The following is a 15,360-nucleotide window of genomic DNA, read 5'->3' on the forward strand; positions in this document are numbered from 1 at the left end:
ATCTCACTTGAATTAAAAATAAATGAAGAAATTAAATAGTCTTAGGTGAAAGTAAATGGTTTCGTTTGGGTCAAAAGAAACAATTCTGGTTTACTCAAACCCATATTTTAGTTATTACACTGTGTCAAAACCTTAAAATTTTCCATTTCAGATTCTCCCAAACCATTTTGCTTTCCAGTTTTTTTTTTAATTTGGCAAATCAAACCAAAACCCCTCCATTATTCACCCAGGTCTATTCTAAAACAGCTCACATCACTCACGTTGTTTTATTTAAGATTTCACACATGCACATTCACTAATTTTATCCATAGTTCCTCTCAGCCTGGGGATTTGTGTTCTTCCCCATCCTGCTGGTGAGGCTGGTGCTCCACCAGTGTTTGGAATTTGATCAGGATCATTTATTCACAGGCAACCATCAGCTGTGAGATCCATGTTCAATCCATCTCTATCTGCCAGAGGAAGGTTTAGCAGGGAATGGCTGGCTTGTAATGCAACATGTTTGGATAGAAATGCATTATCTTTATTTTTACAAGCACCAAGGATATTTCATTAATGCAGCCTGACTGAAGTTACCCTGAAAACAAAGATTTTGTCCAGTGTGAGTTTGCTAAAGCCTGGCTGCCTGGAGCTGCTGATCCTGCAGCTCCAAGTGATGCTGGTGGCACTGGGGATACTCAGTAATTTTGGTAATGCACCAAACAAGCCCTCCCCTGGTTCACAGTTGGAGCAGACAAAGCAAATAAAAGGACAGAAAATAAGGTGGATGAACAATATGTATCTACAAACCTCTCACAGCAAGACAGGGTGAATTTAAACTAGATGAAAAGTTCCCAAATTAAGAGGGATTCCACACGCTTTCCAGCCAAGGAGCTGAGGGCACGATGTCCACAGGACCTGGGGCTTCTTCCCAAGGGAGAACACTTCTCCTACAGCTGCTCCAGTCCTCACTATGCCAAAATCCCATTTCTGATACCACCATCGTTGAACTAAATTCATTTCTCCCTCAATCCCTGCTCTGTGACATGGAGAGAAACTTCATGGGACCTGACCCCAGCGAAGAACGCACAGAAACTCCACTACACTCCAAACTTCATCTCACATTGAGATGGCTTCACATCCTTACAAACCAGACTGCTTTTCCCTGCTGGGAGGAACAATCAGGGGGAAAATGCAGTCAAAATATGGTGCAGTGTAACATGAAATAAGGAAGCAGACAGGACAAAAGGAAACATTTGAATCAGGCTCACCGTGGAGTCTGCAGGGACTCTCACAATATTGGTTCTGCACCTGTGTAATGCAGGTCAGGGAATCTCTCACAGTCTCGAGCCAAACAACGTGTGCTGAGCTGGGGTTTGTGTTTCATAAAGACACTCCAGAGCCAGACAACCAAGGTTTCGTTAGTGAACTGCATCCAAAGTTAACCACTGGATAGGAAATAAGCATCTTGTTTCCAGTTGGGATTTCTGACCTCAAATTCTACCCCTGCTTTGAGTTTTATTACTTGGGTCTGCAAAGCTGCAGGGCAGCTCTAGGGCTGGACACATCCTCTCTGCACAGTCCCTGTAACCCACAAACGTGTGACATTCAGGATGCTCAGTCAAGCTCTAGTTGTTCCTCATCCAGAACATTTAGCACTGGCTTCCTTTAGCCAAGACAAAAAATCAGCTGAAAGACCAATATGGAAAACAACTCTTTAAGCCACAGAAAAGGATGGTCAGAATTCAGAAGAATTTGGCTCAGTGAGCATCAAAATACTATATTTGCACATTCTTTCTCCAGTAAATGCTTGATGATGATGACAATGATCATGATGATGATGATTGTTATTGTTACTATTGCCAGGGGCACTTTTGCAAAGGTTCAATTTCCCATGTCAGCATTTCAGCCTCAGGTTTTATCCCACCATGGCTTGTCCATTCTCCCCCACTCCCTGGGGCTCTGAACGGCCCCCACAGCTCTCATCCAACAGCCCTGCCCTGCACAGTGACCACCACTGAGCCCTTGGGAACTGGGCTGAAATGCTTCAGGGGTACAGGACACCCTCAAGGACCCTCACTCTGCCTAATGCTCTTGTTACCCCTTGCTGGATTTATCTAAATCCCCCGAGCTCGGCAGTGCTCCTTACAGATCCGAGCAGCAGGAAGAGGAATCCTTTCCACATTCCTCTGCAGCTGTGATTTTGTTCTCCAGGACACCCAGGGACACTGGGGTTTCAGGGGACCCAGCAAATCCCTCACATCCTCTGGTCTCCATAACGTGAAGAACAAGGTAACACTTGCATCCCATTAGTGCTGAGCACAGAGCTGTGCAAAGGACTTTTTGTTTGGGTTTGTTTTCTGTTGTTGCCTTGTTAACTTCTGGGTGAAGAAAAATTAGTAAAGGAAATATCTGCTTGGGCTTAGCCAGACACATTTCAGTTTCAGCTTCAGATTTTTAACTCTTCTAAAGAAGCTACACCTCCAACACATTTTAGATTGAAAAATCAAAGGATATTCATAATCAAAATGTTTTCCAGGATTTCTGCACTCTGTTGTTTTAATCCAAAACTCACTGAACGGGGGGATCTATTCACTTTCTGATGGGACCAAGCCTTTAATCACCATTTTTCCATTTGCATTTTCTCTGACCTGTGACATGGACCCAATGTCCCCTAAGAGACCTCATGCTGGTGGCAGTTTGAGGAGCTTCCTTTTGTGGTTCTAGATTATTCCACCCTGAAACTCTCCTTAAAAACGCCTTAAATGGCAAGTTTAGACCCATGAATCTGGGGAGATTTCTCCTGGAACATGGCAAGCATTGGGTAAGGCTGGGTGTCAGCCAATCTTCTCTCCCACGCCTGTCACCCCACACACTCTGCCTCAATATTATGTTACTCTTACAGCTGTGGAGGTTTGGACAATGAATTTTGACCCTCCCTCTGAGCACTGATGAGGAACAGGGAGAAGAGACAGCGAGTCCAAAATGGACAAACCCAGAATGGTGCAATTTGCCTACAATACACCATGAAGGAACTGGATACCTCCAGAGACACCTCCATCCCTCCAACCCCACACCATCAATAGTCACTCCTGAGCACCAGGCAACAATTCACTGGCAAATGAGCTCCAAGCAGGGCTTTGAAATGACACAGCTCGAGCTTTAGAGGCCGATGCACAGTCACTGGTGCCTGTTGCCACGTGATGCCACTGGCAACAGGGGTGATTCTGGCACTTTAAAACAAGCATGGGGCCAGATTGCAATGGGAAGCAACAACCATAATTCTCTTGCAGTCAGAGAGCTCCTGGATTTTGTACCCACTGAGAGTTTAGCCCCAACAGCACAATACAGAAACTTGAAGGCACTTCATCAAATCAAAGCTCTTAACTGTTTAAGTTCATCTTTCTCCATGAAATGTGTCTGCAAGACACTCTCAGGCACTTCACCACAGTTAATTGCCTGAACCCAAACCATCACAGCCCACAAATCCTTTTAACTTTGAGAACTGACTTAATGCTGAACAGCTGCCAGGCTCTCGCTCGCCCGGAGCCATGGGAACAGCTTTTCTTATCGATAAATGGGAATTCCTGTGTGTGCAACACCCAGGAATGGCACTGGAAATGCTTCTGCTTGGAGATTAGAAAATGCCAGCAAAAAACGTGCTAAGTGCAGCTGGAGGCCAAGCAGGATGCACATTCCCACCAAACCATGGCCCAGTCCCTTTCCAGAGGTGTGGAATGAGGGCACGGGGGGTGCTGCAAATTGCTGTGCTTCCACAGGCAAGGCACTGCAGCTCTCCTCAACAGGGAAGCACTGGGCTACCAAGAACCATTGGGAAATGAGGACTTTAATGGTGACAATTGCATCAGAACAAAAGCAATCTCCTATTTTAGTCTAATTAGTGCTGTGCTAAATCATCAGGCCTTGCCTTTTGCAGTGGAAAGAGACACATCTGTGAGGCTCCTCTGCTGCATGTGGTTTGTATTATCCTCTAGCACAATATGCATAAACTAATGCTGTTCTACACTTACACAGCACCTCATCTGGAAATCTGAAAGCGATTTATGAATGGTGGGCATCTGTGACATTTTACAGATGGAAATCGAGGCACAGAGGGATTCAGTAATTAGCCCCAGACTTGCACAATGAGTCAGCTGCAGAGCAGAGCCCATTTTTTGTTCTGTACTAACATCTAGTGTCCAAACACAGAGGGAGATGAGTCTTTCTCCCCAAAAAGTGTACAAGCACACCTAAAAATACCACCCATCCCTGTGTTCAGACCAAGACTGTTGAGGAACAGTCAGAGTGAAAGCACAGCCTCCCCTGGCACACAGGTCTCTTCATTCTTGCAATACAAACACAGGCAAACAGAAGGGTTAATATGCCTGAAAGTTTGTCTGCTTTTTCCACATCAGTTGATCTAATAAAAAAGATTGATTCTCCCCACAAATCTGGCCTCACTTTAACAAATCATTTGATTTGACACAAAGGACTATATTCAGATAGTTTAAATTCCCCTTCACTCCCTGAAACTAAAGTTTCTAATGGGCTGAAGCCTCAGAAACAGCCAATAGCAAAGGCCAGGCAGAGACACCCACCTTGGGAAGGGCTGGAAGTGCCTGAGTGCAGCCAGAAGCATCTGCAGATCTCTCTGTACTGCAGTGCTTAGGAGTCCATGAGGATCATTGCAGTGTGAAAGAAAACAGCCAGACCTTCCTGTACCTTTGAGAAATACAGCAGCAGCTCACACTTCTGGAAGCCTCCCAGAGGTAAACATAACACTGTTATTACCTGCCCACCTTGCCTGAAGTGAATACCCAACAGGACAGATGTTGAAAAGGGCACAGCCACCAAGGGAGAAACTGAAGCACAAAGTTTCAAGGAAACAAATCACCACTTTAAAAAGACAATCCAGAATTAAGAGTGGTCTGTGGCAGGATCAATAATGAGGACTGCAGAAAATGTAGATATAATTTCTGCTGACACAGTACTTTCCCATGTGCCCTTGGACACGCCATCAGTTCCCCCACATGGCATCTCCAGCATGAGGGTCACTGTGATGAGAAGAGCATTTGTGTGCCAGGACATGCCCAAGTTAACAGGGGGGAGTCAGCACCCCAAACCACAGCAGAGACCAGGAAAGGGAATGAGGACAGAAACAAGAACTGAAGGATCATTCCCTCCCAGAAGGATTGGGGCTGGCTTCTCTATTCAGACAATGATTTTTTTCCTGATAGAGTAAGAACTAAGAATTTAAAGGAAGCTGTTACACACTCCAAATGACCTCTGGTATCCATGGTGAGCACTGGGAATAGTGTTGGGCATCTTCAGGGTCTCACCCAAGGGATGCAGCACTGCAGATTTGACACAGATCCTTCCCAGGCTGCCCTCTCTGCCCTGCTTGGCTGCTTCCCACTCCTCCAGCTGTGCCTGGGACCCAGGGCCAATTCCAGCCTGAACAAACATTCCATGAGGAATCAGCAGCACTTGCTGTGACACCCCTGGCCAGAGCACACAGAAATGAACTGCAGCTACAGCAAGAAGCACAACTCCATAGAGGGTGGGGCACAAGACTGGGGCTTGTCCTAACCTGAGGCTTCATAGGAGCTTCTCGGCTGTTGAGACATGGATTTTTCTGGTGAGTGTGTGTTCAGCAAGGAGAGCAGAGAGGCAGAGCAGTGAGAGCTCCTCATGCTCTGTCACACCACAGCACCTGGGATAACTCAGCATGTGCTGCTTCAGAGCTGCCACGATTTTCATCTACCACAAAACCTGCATGTGGCCATCAGGCACAAAGACTGCCACGTAAATTCCTGCTTCTCACTGATTAACCATCACTGGAGATACATTTGGGATTTAAAACCTTGTCTGGGCTTTTGCATCTGCACCAGAGAACTTTCAAGTGACTTTTTGACATGGGTTTGGAGACACACCAGCAAGCAACAAATCACCTTTCATTCCCTTTCAACCTTTAAAACCATTTTGGTTTCCTCAGGAGAGGCTGTTCCAACACACTCAGACATGAGGAGACACCAGGCTGCTGGATGCCAGTGGCTGAGGAACCTCTCTCCTCACAGGAGAGCCTGCAACTGCAAATAAATCTACAGCCACCCTCCCTCTGGGTACTCACCTCATCAAGTAACCCCGTTCCTGGCTCTTCTCAGCATCCCATCCCAAGAGATTGAGAAGCATGAGCAGGTTGGGGGTAACAGAGGCATGAGTTTTAATGGCAAGGACAGCACAACAGGTACCCTGAGACAGCCCCAGGAACCTGGTGTCCTCTCTACAGTGAACCAAGCAGAAAGGAGGAAAGTGAAAGCAGGATGGCCCTTCCCAGGCGCTCATCATGTGCTACCTGGGCAGTCCCCAGAGAGAAGCAGGCCATTCCCAGCTCCCTGAGGGAAACTGAGGCAAAGAGCAGGCAGAGACTCACAGACCCCCCCTCCCCTCCCACAAGCCAAGGACATTCCTGGCTGGCACGGCCCCCCTCCCCCAGGGGTGCTGGGGGCTCTGGCTCTCCGGGAAGCCCGTGGTGCCCACTTACGGTCCTGGCTGGGAAAGGAGCCGAGCTGGCGGCCAGAGGAACCTGCGGGGGGAGACAAGGAATTATCACCGGGCTCGTGGCAAACCCTCGCCCTGCACAGGAAAAGTTCACTCAGCTGGTAGAGCACAACTTGGTGAGGAATGGAAGTGCCTCCATTGCCCCTGTGCCAGCAGCAGCCCCGGCCCCTCCCAAGGGCTGAAACAGCCCTAAAACAGCCCCTGCCTCCTCTGGAGATGATGCTTCCAAGAAATACAACCTCAGAAAAACCTCCTGAAGGGAACAGGCTGCAGCATCCACTCTGGCTCAGTGTAGAAGGGGCAGGGGTTGGATCTGGGGTGGTTTTTTGGGGTAATGGCAGTCGCTGCTTCCATCACACACAAAGGGGAAAAAATGGTCCCAGGTGCAAGGAGGGAGAGCAGCTGCTGATGTTTTGGCTGAGCCCTGGGGAGAAGAATCCAGCACCTTTCCAGCAGCTGGTGCATGTGCTAAAAATTATGTTTGTGACAAGAAGAGATCAAATCAAGGTGGGGGGAAGGCCTTTAGCAGTACGGGCACAGCAACATCTCCTAATGCTTGGGAAAACAGAGTACACTTCAGAGGGGTGTCTGCCCCCAGCTCTGCCAAAGACAGCTTCTCAGCTGGTTTGGTCACCTTCCCTCTACAGACTTTTTCTGTTTCTGAGTGTAAAGCCAGAGATGATGACTCCAATTGCCTTTATAACCAGCCTGAGGTCTGTGAAGACCTAATTATTTAAGTCTGTGAACCACAAAGCACTTTCATCTGGAAATATATGAGCAAATCAGTATCTGTGTTTTGTGAATAAAAGGGTAATAAAAGGAAAAAGAAAAATGCCAAACAAGCTGAGAAAATAATTGTCTTAGTAGGAAAAACTTCCCCTAGCAGTGGAGGGTGACAGTCCCACTGAAGTGATGGATATTAGTTAAGATCAGCACACATAAAACCATCTTGAAGATACTAACTGCAAACAACTGTTACAAGAGTTTACAAGAGTGTGTTTGTTGTAGCAGTGTCTAGAAACATCACATTAAAACCAACCAAACAAGATCAGATAATTGCTTTGAATGTGTTTTTTGTTAGTTTGGGGTCCTGGATGGTTTTGTTCAAAGGCCTGGGAAGCTTAGCAGCCAGTTTGCTCACGGTCCTCCTACTCATCCTCACTGGGAGGAACAGGAGATGCTGGTGCATTTTCACCAGTGCAAATCTGGACAATGTCTGGAGTCCCTCAGGACCCTCACAGAGTCAATGAAGCCCACACACATTTCTTTGAAGGATGATACTTCAACTTCCCTCCAGCTCTGCTGCGTCACTCAAGCTTTAAAGCACACAAGCAGTGATAATGGGCCAAGGCCAGTCCCACAGTCAGTTTTACATTCCCCCTAAACCTTTTCTAAGAGGAAAATAAATAGAGACTTGACTGCTGGTGTGACTCCCAGCAGATGTTTTCATAATGTTGGGTAAATCTGGGACATGTGGATGAACAGAAACCTGCCCAGAATTAACTCCCTTTCCCTTAAAGAAATCCTGTCTCAGCAGGATCTGACCCCAAGACCCTCAGAGGATTGCCAGTGTGGGGAATCTTTTCAGCTAGTTTAATCCAAGATTTGGGATTCAGTGATGCTCATTCAGCAAGGACATGGTAAATCAGATCCTTGAGGGGATGTTGCCATAAATTCCTACCATGCTTTTTCTCAGATGAGCAACCGTGGGCTCACAGCACTCCTCCTCCCACCAACCCGAGCAGCAGGAGCCAGGCAGCTGCAATTGCCTCTAGGAAATGCTGTGGGGACAAGGGGATGGCTGTGCTGCAGCCTTTCCTGCATCCCCAGTGCCAGGGGCCTCCAAGCTGTGTCAGCTCTGGCTGCAAGCCCATCTCTGGGCTGAGAGAGCGGGCAGGAGGGTCTGGGACACATCCTAAGGCTGGATCCTGGCTGGATCACAGGGCCACTGAAGTGCAAGCATAGAAAACATGGCATTCATTGAGTGAGCATGGCCAGGAGCACTTTTGCGGCAGGAACCACACAGGACAGTCCCAGCCTCCCACAGAAACCTCCCTCCACATAGTCCAGCTCTCGATCCTGTCAGATGTGGCAGGTGTCTGAATCTCCTCCCTCTTTTTATAGGTCTGCCTTAAGACTGCAGCAAGCCACAGTAATGCCCTGCTTTACAGAAAACCAGTCCCACCCACCCTGCTCCCTGCCGTGGCTACAGCAGCCACAGGATTGCAGTTGAGGACTAGGATGCAGCTCCAGCACCTTTTCCACCTCCCAGGACAGTCAGCAGGGCAGATCTGTATCCTTCTCCTCATGTCCTGCTCCTCTCTTCTCTTATCCAGGTCAGGTACCAGCACAGCCACCTCTCAAAGAGCCTAAAATCTGGTTACCCTTGGCCACATCAGCTGCAAGGGGAGTGCAGAGAAACAAGAATCAAGCTCCACATTTTAACCCCAAGTCTGGCAGAAGCTTCCTCTTTGCTCTGAGGCTGTCAGTGCAGCCTGGGGAGCTGCATCAAGCTATCGATACTCAGTGAAGGGGAAAAAAATTACTCTTGTCTTTCACATTTGAGGACTTAACATAAGATCAACCAAACACATCATGCATGAGATTTTTGGGAATGGGTGGTCACAGAAAATGGCAAGTCTCTTTGGTGCTGGAAGCCCTGCACCACTACACAGCATAAACATTACCTGCAAGCCATAACAAAATGCTCAAAACCACATGGTTTTGTGCTCTTATCCACATAATAGAATAATCACTATGCAATAAATTTTCTTTCATCATTCAACCATTAACAGCAACTTCAAACCACCGAGTTCTGCTTCTACTTTGAGAAGCAAAGAAAGATTCCAGTTTAGTCCTTTCCAGATTAAATTACATAAATGTTTAATGCCTTCTGCAAGATCTGCAGAGTCAACAAAAATACTAAAGGGGGAGGGATCCCCCTCCAGAGGGATCCTGTTAACCAGCTCAAGATCCATCTAGAGTTAAACAGCGAGGACAGAAAGTTTCTCCCTCTGCACAACAGTGTCAGGTCAAGATCAATGACATTAAAAAAAATGTTTACTAGGTCTTCTCTGTAATAGCAACAAGAAAGAAAAAATTAAATCTCAAGAATTGCAAGAGAAAGGCCAGTCAAAGGTAGAAATGTATTCCACACCCCTGTGCAGAGAATCCATTTCTGGACTTCTGCCTAAAACTCTGCATCCGCCTTGTGCTGGCTCAACCCCCATTGCTCTTGGCAGGTGAGATAGAAAATTGGTTATAAAATGAGCTCTATATTTTATAAGTTTCATAAACATTTTTTTGAAAAAAAACCTGGAATATGAGGTATTCTCAGAGATTCTGTGCCAGAGAGTAATGTGGTCTAACTTGGAAACAGAGTTACCACCTGTTCATGGCAACTGCTCTTTTAATCTTCATTTCTGTTTTATGAGCTGACCAACACTATTTTATTAGCTGACAATTAGTTTAGGTTGATTTAATTAAGCAAAACTGAGTACAATCCCTCTTTCTTCCAGGGCAAACGTTCTGCAGGATTAGGGGTACGAGCAACTTGGAACCTGTATCAATAAAGCTCAATAATCAATAATCAAAAATTCCAGATCTTTTTGTCAAAAACAATCACATAACTGTCCAGGTAAATATATGGCAGTGGACACAGAGATGTTCCAAGTGTTCTAAGAGAAAAAGAGGTGTTCTAAGAGAAAAAAAAAAAAAAAAAAAAAAGAGAAAAAAATATGTCCAAAGAGAAAAAGAAATGTCTTAAGAGGAAAAAGGCAGGCTCTGACTACCTGAGGAAATCCAGAGGTGATCGTTTGACACCAGCACTTGTGCTTCAGTTTGACTGGTTTGAGTTGCCACCTTTGCTTTTAGAATGAGTATATGCACCTCACAGAGGGAAACTGCCAGATAAGAAGGAGAAAGATGAAAAATAACCCAATCTGGAAAGAGAAATTGATTATTTTTCAAGGAGATCAATTCCAAAGCCACGTGACTGTTCCACTTGTGGCAGTGGGACAGAAAGGGCAGCACAGGGTGGGAGGAGGAGCAGGCACATGGGGCTGGTTTGAGCTCGTTTAACTCATGCAAGGTTGGAGATGTGGTCTTTGCCTGCCACAGCCAGGCAGCTCTCACAGTCACTGCTCCATCAAAAGCTTGAAACTGATGACAAAAATCTGTCAATATCAGCAGAAGGTTATCTGCATCTTGAACAGATGTCTCCAAAGTTGATGTTGCACAGGAGGCAAGGGTCAGTGTTTGCTCTTTTCTGCCAGTGTTTGTCCTCCTGGGAGCAAATACCCTGATGCACCAGGATCTGGGCTGAAGAGAAACCACGTGTCTGCAAAGTACTGCATAAGACTGCAAGGGCTGAGAACCTCAGCTTTGATGTCTTTGGGTTTGGCTTAACTTGTTGCTGTAACTGTTTTCCTCTTGATTTTTCCCCTTGAATATTTTGTATAACATTTGTAGAGCTGTACCAGGAAGGAATTCCCACCTGGGTAAGCATCTCTAGTTCAGCACAAACTCAACCTTACACAAAGACAGGAGCTTTAGCTCCCGATATGAGTCAGGTATCAGGCTGAGAGGATTTAGTCTTCCTCAGACAGGTTGTACAGATGTTTCTGCTTTGCTCATTTTAAAGATTCAAAGCAATAATTGACCAAAATCAGCAGCCTTTTGAGCACCAGCCCTCACCAAGGTAAGCTTGAGTGAAATACTCAAGGATGAACTTCCTCTTGTCACAATTTCTTGAGTCCCATTTTGCAACAAGGCAGAACCCAGTGGTTAATTCTATGTGCAGAGCTTGCAGTAGAGGTTGTAGCCACAACTCAGCCCTAGAGGACTGATAAAAATGACTGTAACAGTAGTAGAGGCTCGGGTGCAGTTCAGTGCAGATAATTTTGCAGTCAAATGGCTCTTCTGTAAGATATATGTTGCCTTTGACACTTACTGAGCCTTGAAAAGTGAGCCACCACCATTAGTTATAACTCCCTGGCAAGGAAAGCACTAATAATTCTGACTAATTGTCATGGAAAGTTACCCTGATTGCAAATTTGACAGTTATAAAAATCCAATTTTGGAATTCCAAACAGGCCAGGAACATAATTAGGCTCTACATTTTAACACCCTCTTGATCAATGGTGGGGTAATGGAGACCCTTCCAAGGGCTTTGTTTTGAAATGAATGGCGCCATATTGATGAAACAGCTTGGACCCAAACCAGAAATTAAATTGGAAGTTTAAACAATGCAGCTGTATTTTATCATTCTGTATTGTCAAGCTTTAACGAAAATAGCTCCTAAACAGAGCCACATGTTTTGCCTGTTGCCCAAAAACTGAAGGTGAATTTTAAAACCCTTTCCTAAGCTGCAGGATGCCAAGATTTTTCAGCTAGAAGTTATTATTAGGACACAACAGTATTTCATATAAGCCCTGACAATGGTTTTGCATGGTTTCTGTAAAAGCAACTTCATTTTTTACACCGGAGATGGCTCAGATGAGTGACACTCCAAAAAAAATGGAACCTCTGTTATGTATTTCTTCTTTTCCATGTTCATGTGATAAAGGCAAAAATAAAACCACATTTCAATCATCACAACAACCAATACAGGGAGTGTAAGTTGGATTTCCCCCTCATCCTACGTATCATTAATGAAAATTGTCAGCTGCCTTCTAATCCCTGGACCTGGAGACAGATTTAGTGAGGGTCTATCAGGTATTTCAGTGTCACTGAGAAACCTGCAGGCAGCTCTTACTTTGAATTATCTCCTGCCTTTGAGGATTAAGATATGATTAAAAAAACACTTGTTAGTTACAATATTCCAAGAACCAGATCTTTGATTTTTCTAGCAAATTGGTCATGATACAGGAGACAGAAAATGTATAATGAGACTTAGTCTTTTTAATATCCAAGAATGGATTTGCACAGCTGGAAAATTAGGGAGAAATTCTGGGGTTTGGTTTGTAATCTGTTCAAATAGCCTAGAGGATTTTAGGGAGTGCAACTCATACAAATTAAATGGGATTCTACTGCATTTATTTATTGGAGTATAGTATTGCAGCAAGATGGCAAAGCTCAGTTCCACATTGAGCAAAAATCTGTTGAAAACCAAAGAGCACATTAAGTTCTACCAACCTTTCCCATAAAAATTTAAGTGTTCAATCTCAGTTTTGAATGTCCATAATCCCAGAAACAAGACAGAAAAAAAAGCTCTGGGACTGTAACCCTCCAGTGGAATAGCTTCAGTGGCTCAACCCTCCCATATGCTCCAAGGATGAGGTATTCAAATTGGAGCTCTGAGGAAACTTGTGCACACAGCTTTCATCTCAGTCCACCAGGGGAAGGAAGGGAGATGAGACATGAAGAGATAAAAAAGCTGAGAACAAAGAGGTCTGTGCAGTGCCTCCAGCCTATCTCATGCTGGATAAACACGTCTGTCAGAGCCTGAGGTCAGGCTAAAGCCTCTGACAACGGTGCTCTGCAAGTGAGTGTCTTTTATCTCCCTGTGCAACTCAGGTTTCCCAACAGCATGAGGACCAACTTACCCAGAAGGTTTTCATGGAGTGTCACTCATTTCCCTCCTGCTGGAAGAGCCATGAGCCAGCAGTGACAATCAGCACCGCAGGAAGGGCTGTGGGAGCTGCTGTCCTGGCACAACTCCAGGGATGCCCAGCAGCAGCTCCTGCCCAGCCCAGCAGCACTGTGCCCTGCTGGAAGGCAGAACTCCCCTGGGACTGGAGTTAAGGCAATTTCTCCACGAGGGATGGTGCTAACAGAGGGACACAGCAGCAATCCCAAGCTCACTGAGCACCACTAACACCATGTGGTGACACAGCAACCTCTGGAGTGCTTGCCAGGCATGCAAACCAGGCAGGGATGCTCAGCCTTTGGAGATATCCCTCCTTCTCCCTCCTCCAAGGGGAGCCCAGGTGACTGGTGAAAAGGAGACAGGCAAACAGATGAATTTCAGTGAGATAAATGCCTTTCTTCACGTTTCAGATCGCTGCCCAATAAACATGGATGTGGTACATCCTTTCCTTGCATACAGCAAGGATATGAAGAGTGTCACAGAGGCTGAGTGACTCACACTCATATCAGAGATCACACGTGCTCCTTGGGCATGAGAAATGCTATTTTTTATTCATCTTTTCACCCAACATTTTACTGCACTGCATTCTCAAATGCTACCTAAATGTCAGGATAAGGAGATGATTTTTAATGAGGTTACTACTCCCATTCATCTGCCACTGTTCAAAATCTCATGGGCATTTTTATCTCTCTTAGCAGACTAGCAAGAGTATAAAAGAGGCAAGATAAACACCAGCCAAATAACTTGGATATTGCAGCCTGGTGTGTGAACATGGGCTTCAAAAGAGCATCCAACAGGCAGCCACTGAGGTGGCTAAGGAAGGAGAAGCACCAACCTGTCCTGTGGCAAGTTTTCTCTGCAGTCCTTTCATGGCTAATGAACATCCAACAATGCTTGATAAAAACAGTGTCTGCTACTGATCAAGTACTGGTTGCTTTGTATCACACTTGAATCTAACGGGAAGAAATGTCCAAGAAGATGTATTGTCTAAGTTCAATGTTTTATCAAAACCAGATGAGCACACATAGCCCGAGGTGCTGGGCAAAAGCCAAAACATACAAGCAGGAAACTGCAAGCGGGTAAAATGTGACACTTGAATTAAAAGAGAGGTGGTTACCTCTGTGCCAAAAACATTTTTACCACGATGGTACCATGTATCTGGAGCACCTCTGCCTCCTCAAACAGAACACTGTAGTTGCTACAAAGCTTCCCCACGAGGCTCTGCTGAGTGGAAATCCCAGCTCAGACCACCTCTTGATGATGCACTCCAGTGCCTTTCCTTTTGCACATTCATTTACACAGACACGTACATGTGCACACACCCAGAGGAAAACTGCTTCCATCACAGCGATTTCTATACCCTGGAATACTACTGAGCAGCTCTCTGAATTATTTCCTTCATGCTGTGGCCTTTGCCTTCAGTGAGGAACCTTTCCCAGTGTTCTCCTCAAAGACACAATGTTATGGTGGAGAACAAGCAAGACAGAACTGCCAGAGGTTCAGCCCTGACTTTCCAATGACCACCCATATCCCTCCACCTATCCCTTGCTCCAGTCTCTGCCTGTTTCAGTTTAAGTCCCTTTGGAGTTCACTGAAGCCAGGTTTGGAGTCACTGGGATGTGGAGATGTGTATTTAAGCTGGGATAATGTGTCTTTTCTGATGTGAAGCCCCAACATGTAGTTTCCCAGCTCCCAGCTGCTGAGGAAGCACAGTTCAGTGGTTCTTACTGAGCCCACCATTAACTCCCAGGACAGCCAACACCAAGGACCAGCTGGCTTGTGGAATTCTGATACCTGCCATGTGCACTTAGGCACAGATCCTAAACTCTCAGGGACAAGAACACGAGGGGAATAGAAGGCACTAAACCATCACCAAGCAATGCTTGCACGTTTTTTTATGTGCTAAATCACTGTTTTCAATTTACTTCCAGCAAGGAAAACATATATTGAGTAGGTTTGTCACATTCCTGGTAAATCATAATCCACCACTGCCCATTGAAAAAGCTGCAGGGCAACAGGAAATGTCCCAAATGCCCCCAGATTCCTCACTCCCCAACATCATCCCAGTGGTATCTCTCTATCCCTGTGAAACCTGGCTACACTTTACACCATGAAAATTAGTAGCAGAAGAGGCATTCTAGCCCCTGGACATTTTAAATTTTCTGTCCAGCCAAGTCCATGGAAAAGGCACTGCCCCATCCATTGCCACGGATGCAATGGCCACAGTTCCCTCA

General features: G+C 45.7%; 1 protein-coding gene across 12 annotated transcripts in view; it reads right to left on the minus strand.

Annotated features, from left to right (window-relative positions):
- The window catches only part of COL26A1 (collagen type XXVI alpha 1 chain), a 159,311-nt gene that overhangs the window by 44,105 nt on the left and 99,846 nt on the right, over window positions 1-15,360 (minus strand). For 9 of the 12 annotated variants that reach the window (XM_088066297.1, XM_088066296.1, XM_088066288.1 and 6 more), the window contains exon 4: window positions 6,521-6,562. The exons of the other annotated variants lie outside the window; for them this stretch is intronic. In XM_088066297.1, the coding sequence (XP_087922423.1) occupies window positions 6,521-6,562 (42 nt within the window). The remainder of the gene's footprint in view (window positions 1-6,520; window positions 6,563-15,360) is intronic. 12 annotated transcript variants of the gene reach the window in all.

This window comes from Pseudopodoces humilis, chromosome 23 (genome assembly GCF_049639895.1).
Source record: "Pseudopodoces humilis isolate 2021_Gansu_Grassland_sample_001 chromosome 23, ASM4963989v1, whole genome shotgun sequence".
NCBI lineage: Eukaryota > Metazoa > Chordata > Aves > Passeriformes > Paridae > Pseudopodoces > Pseudopodoces humilis.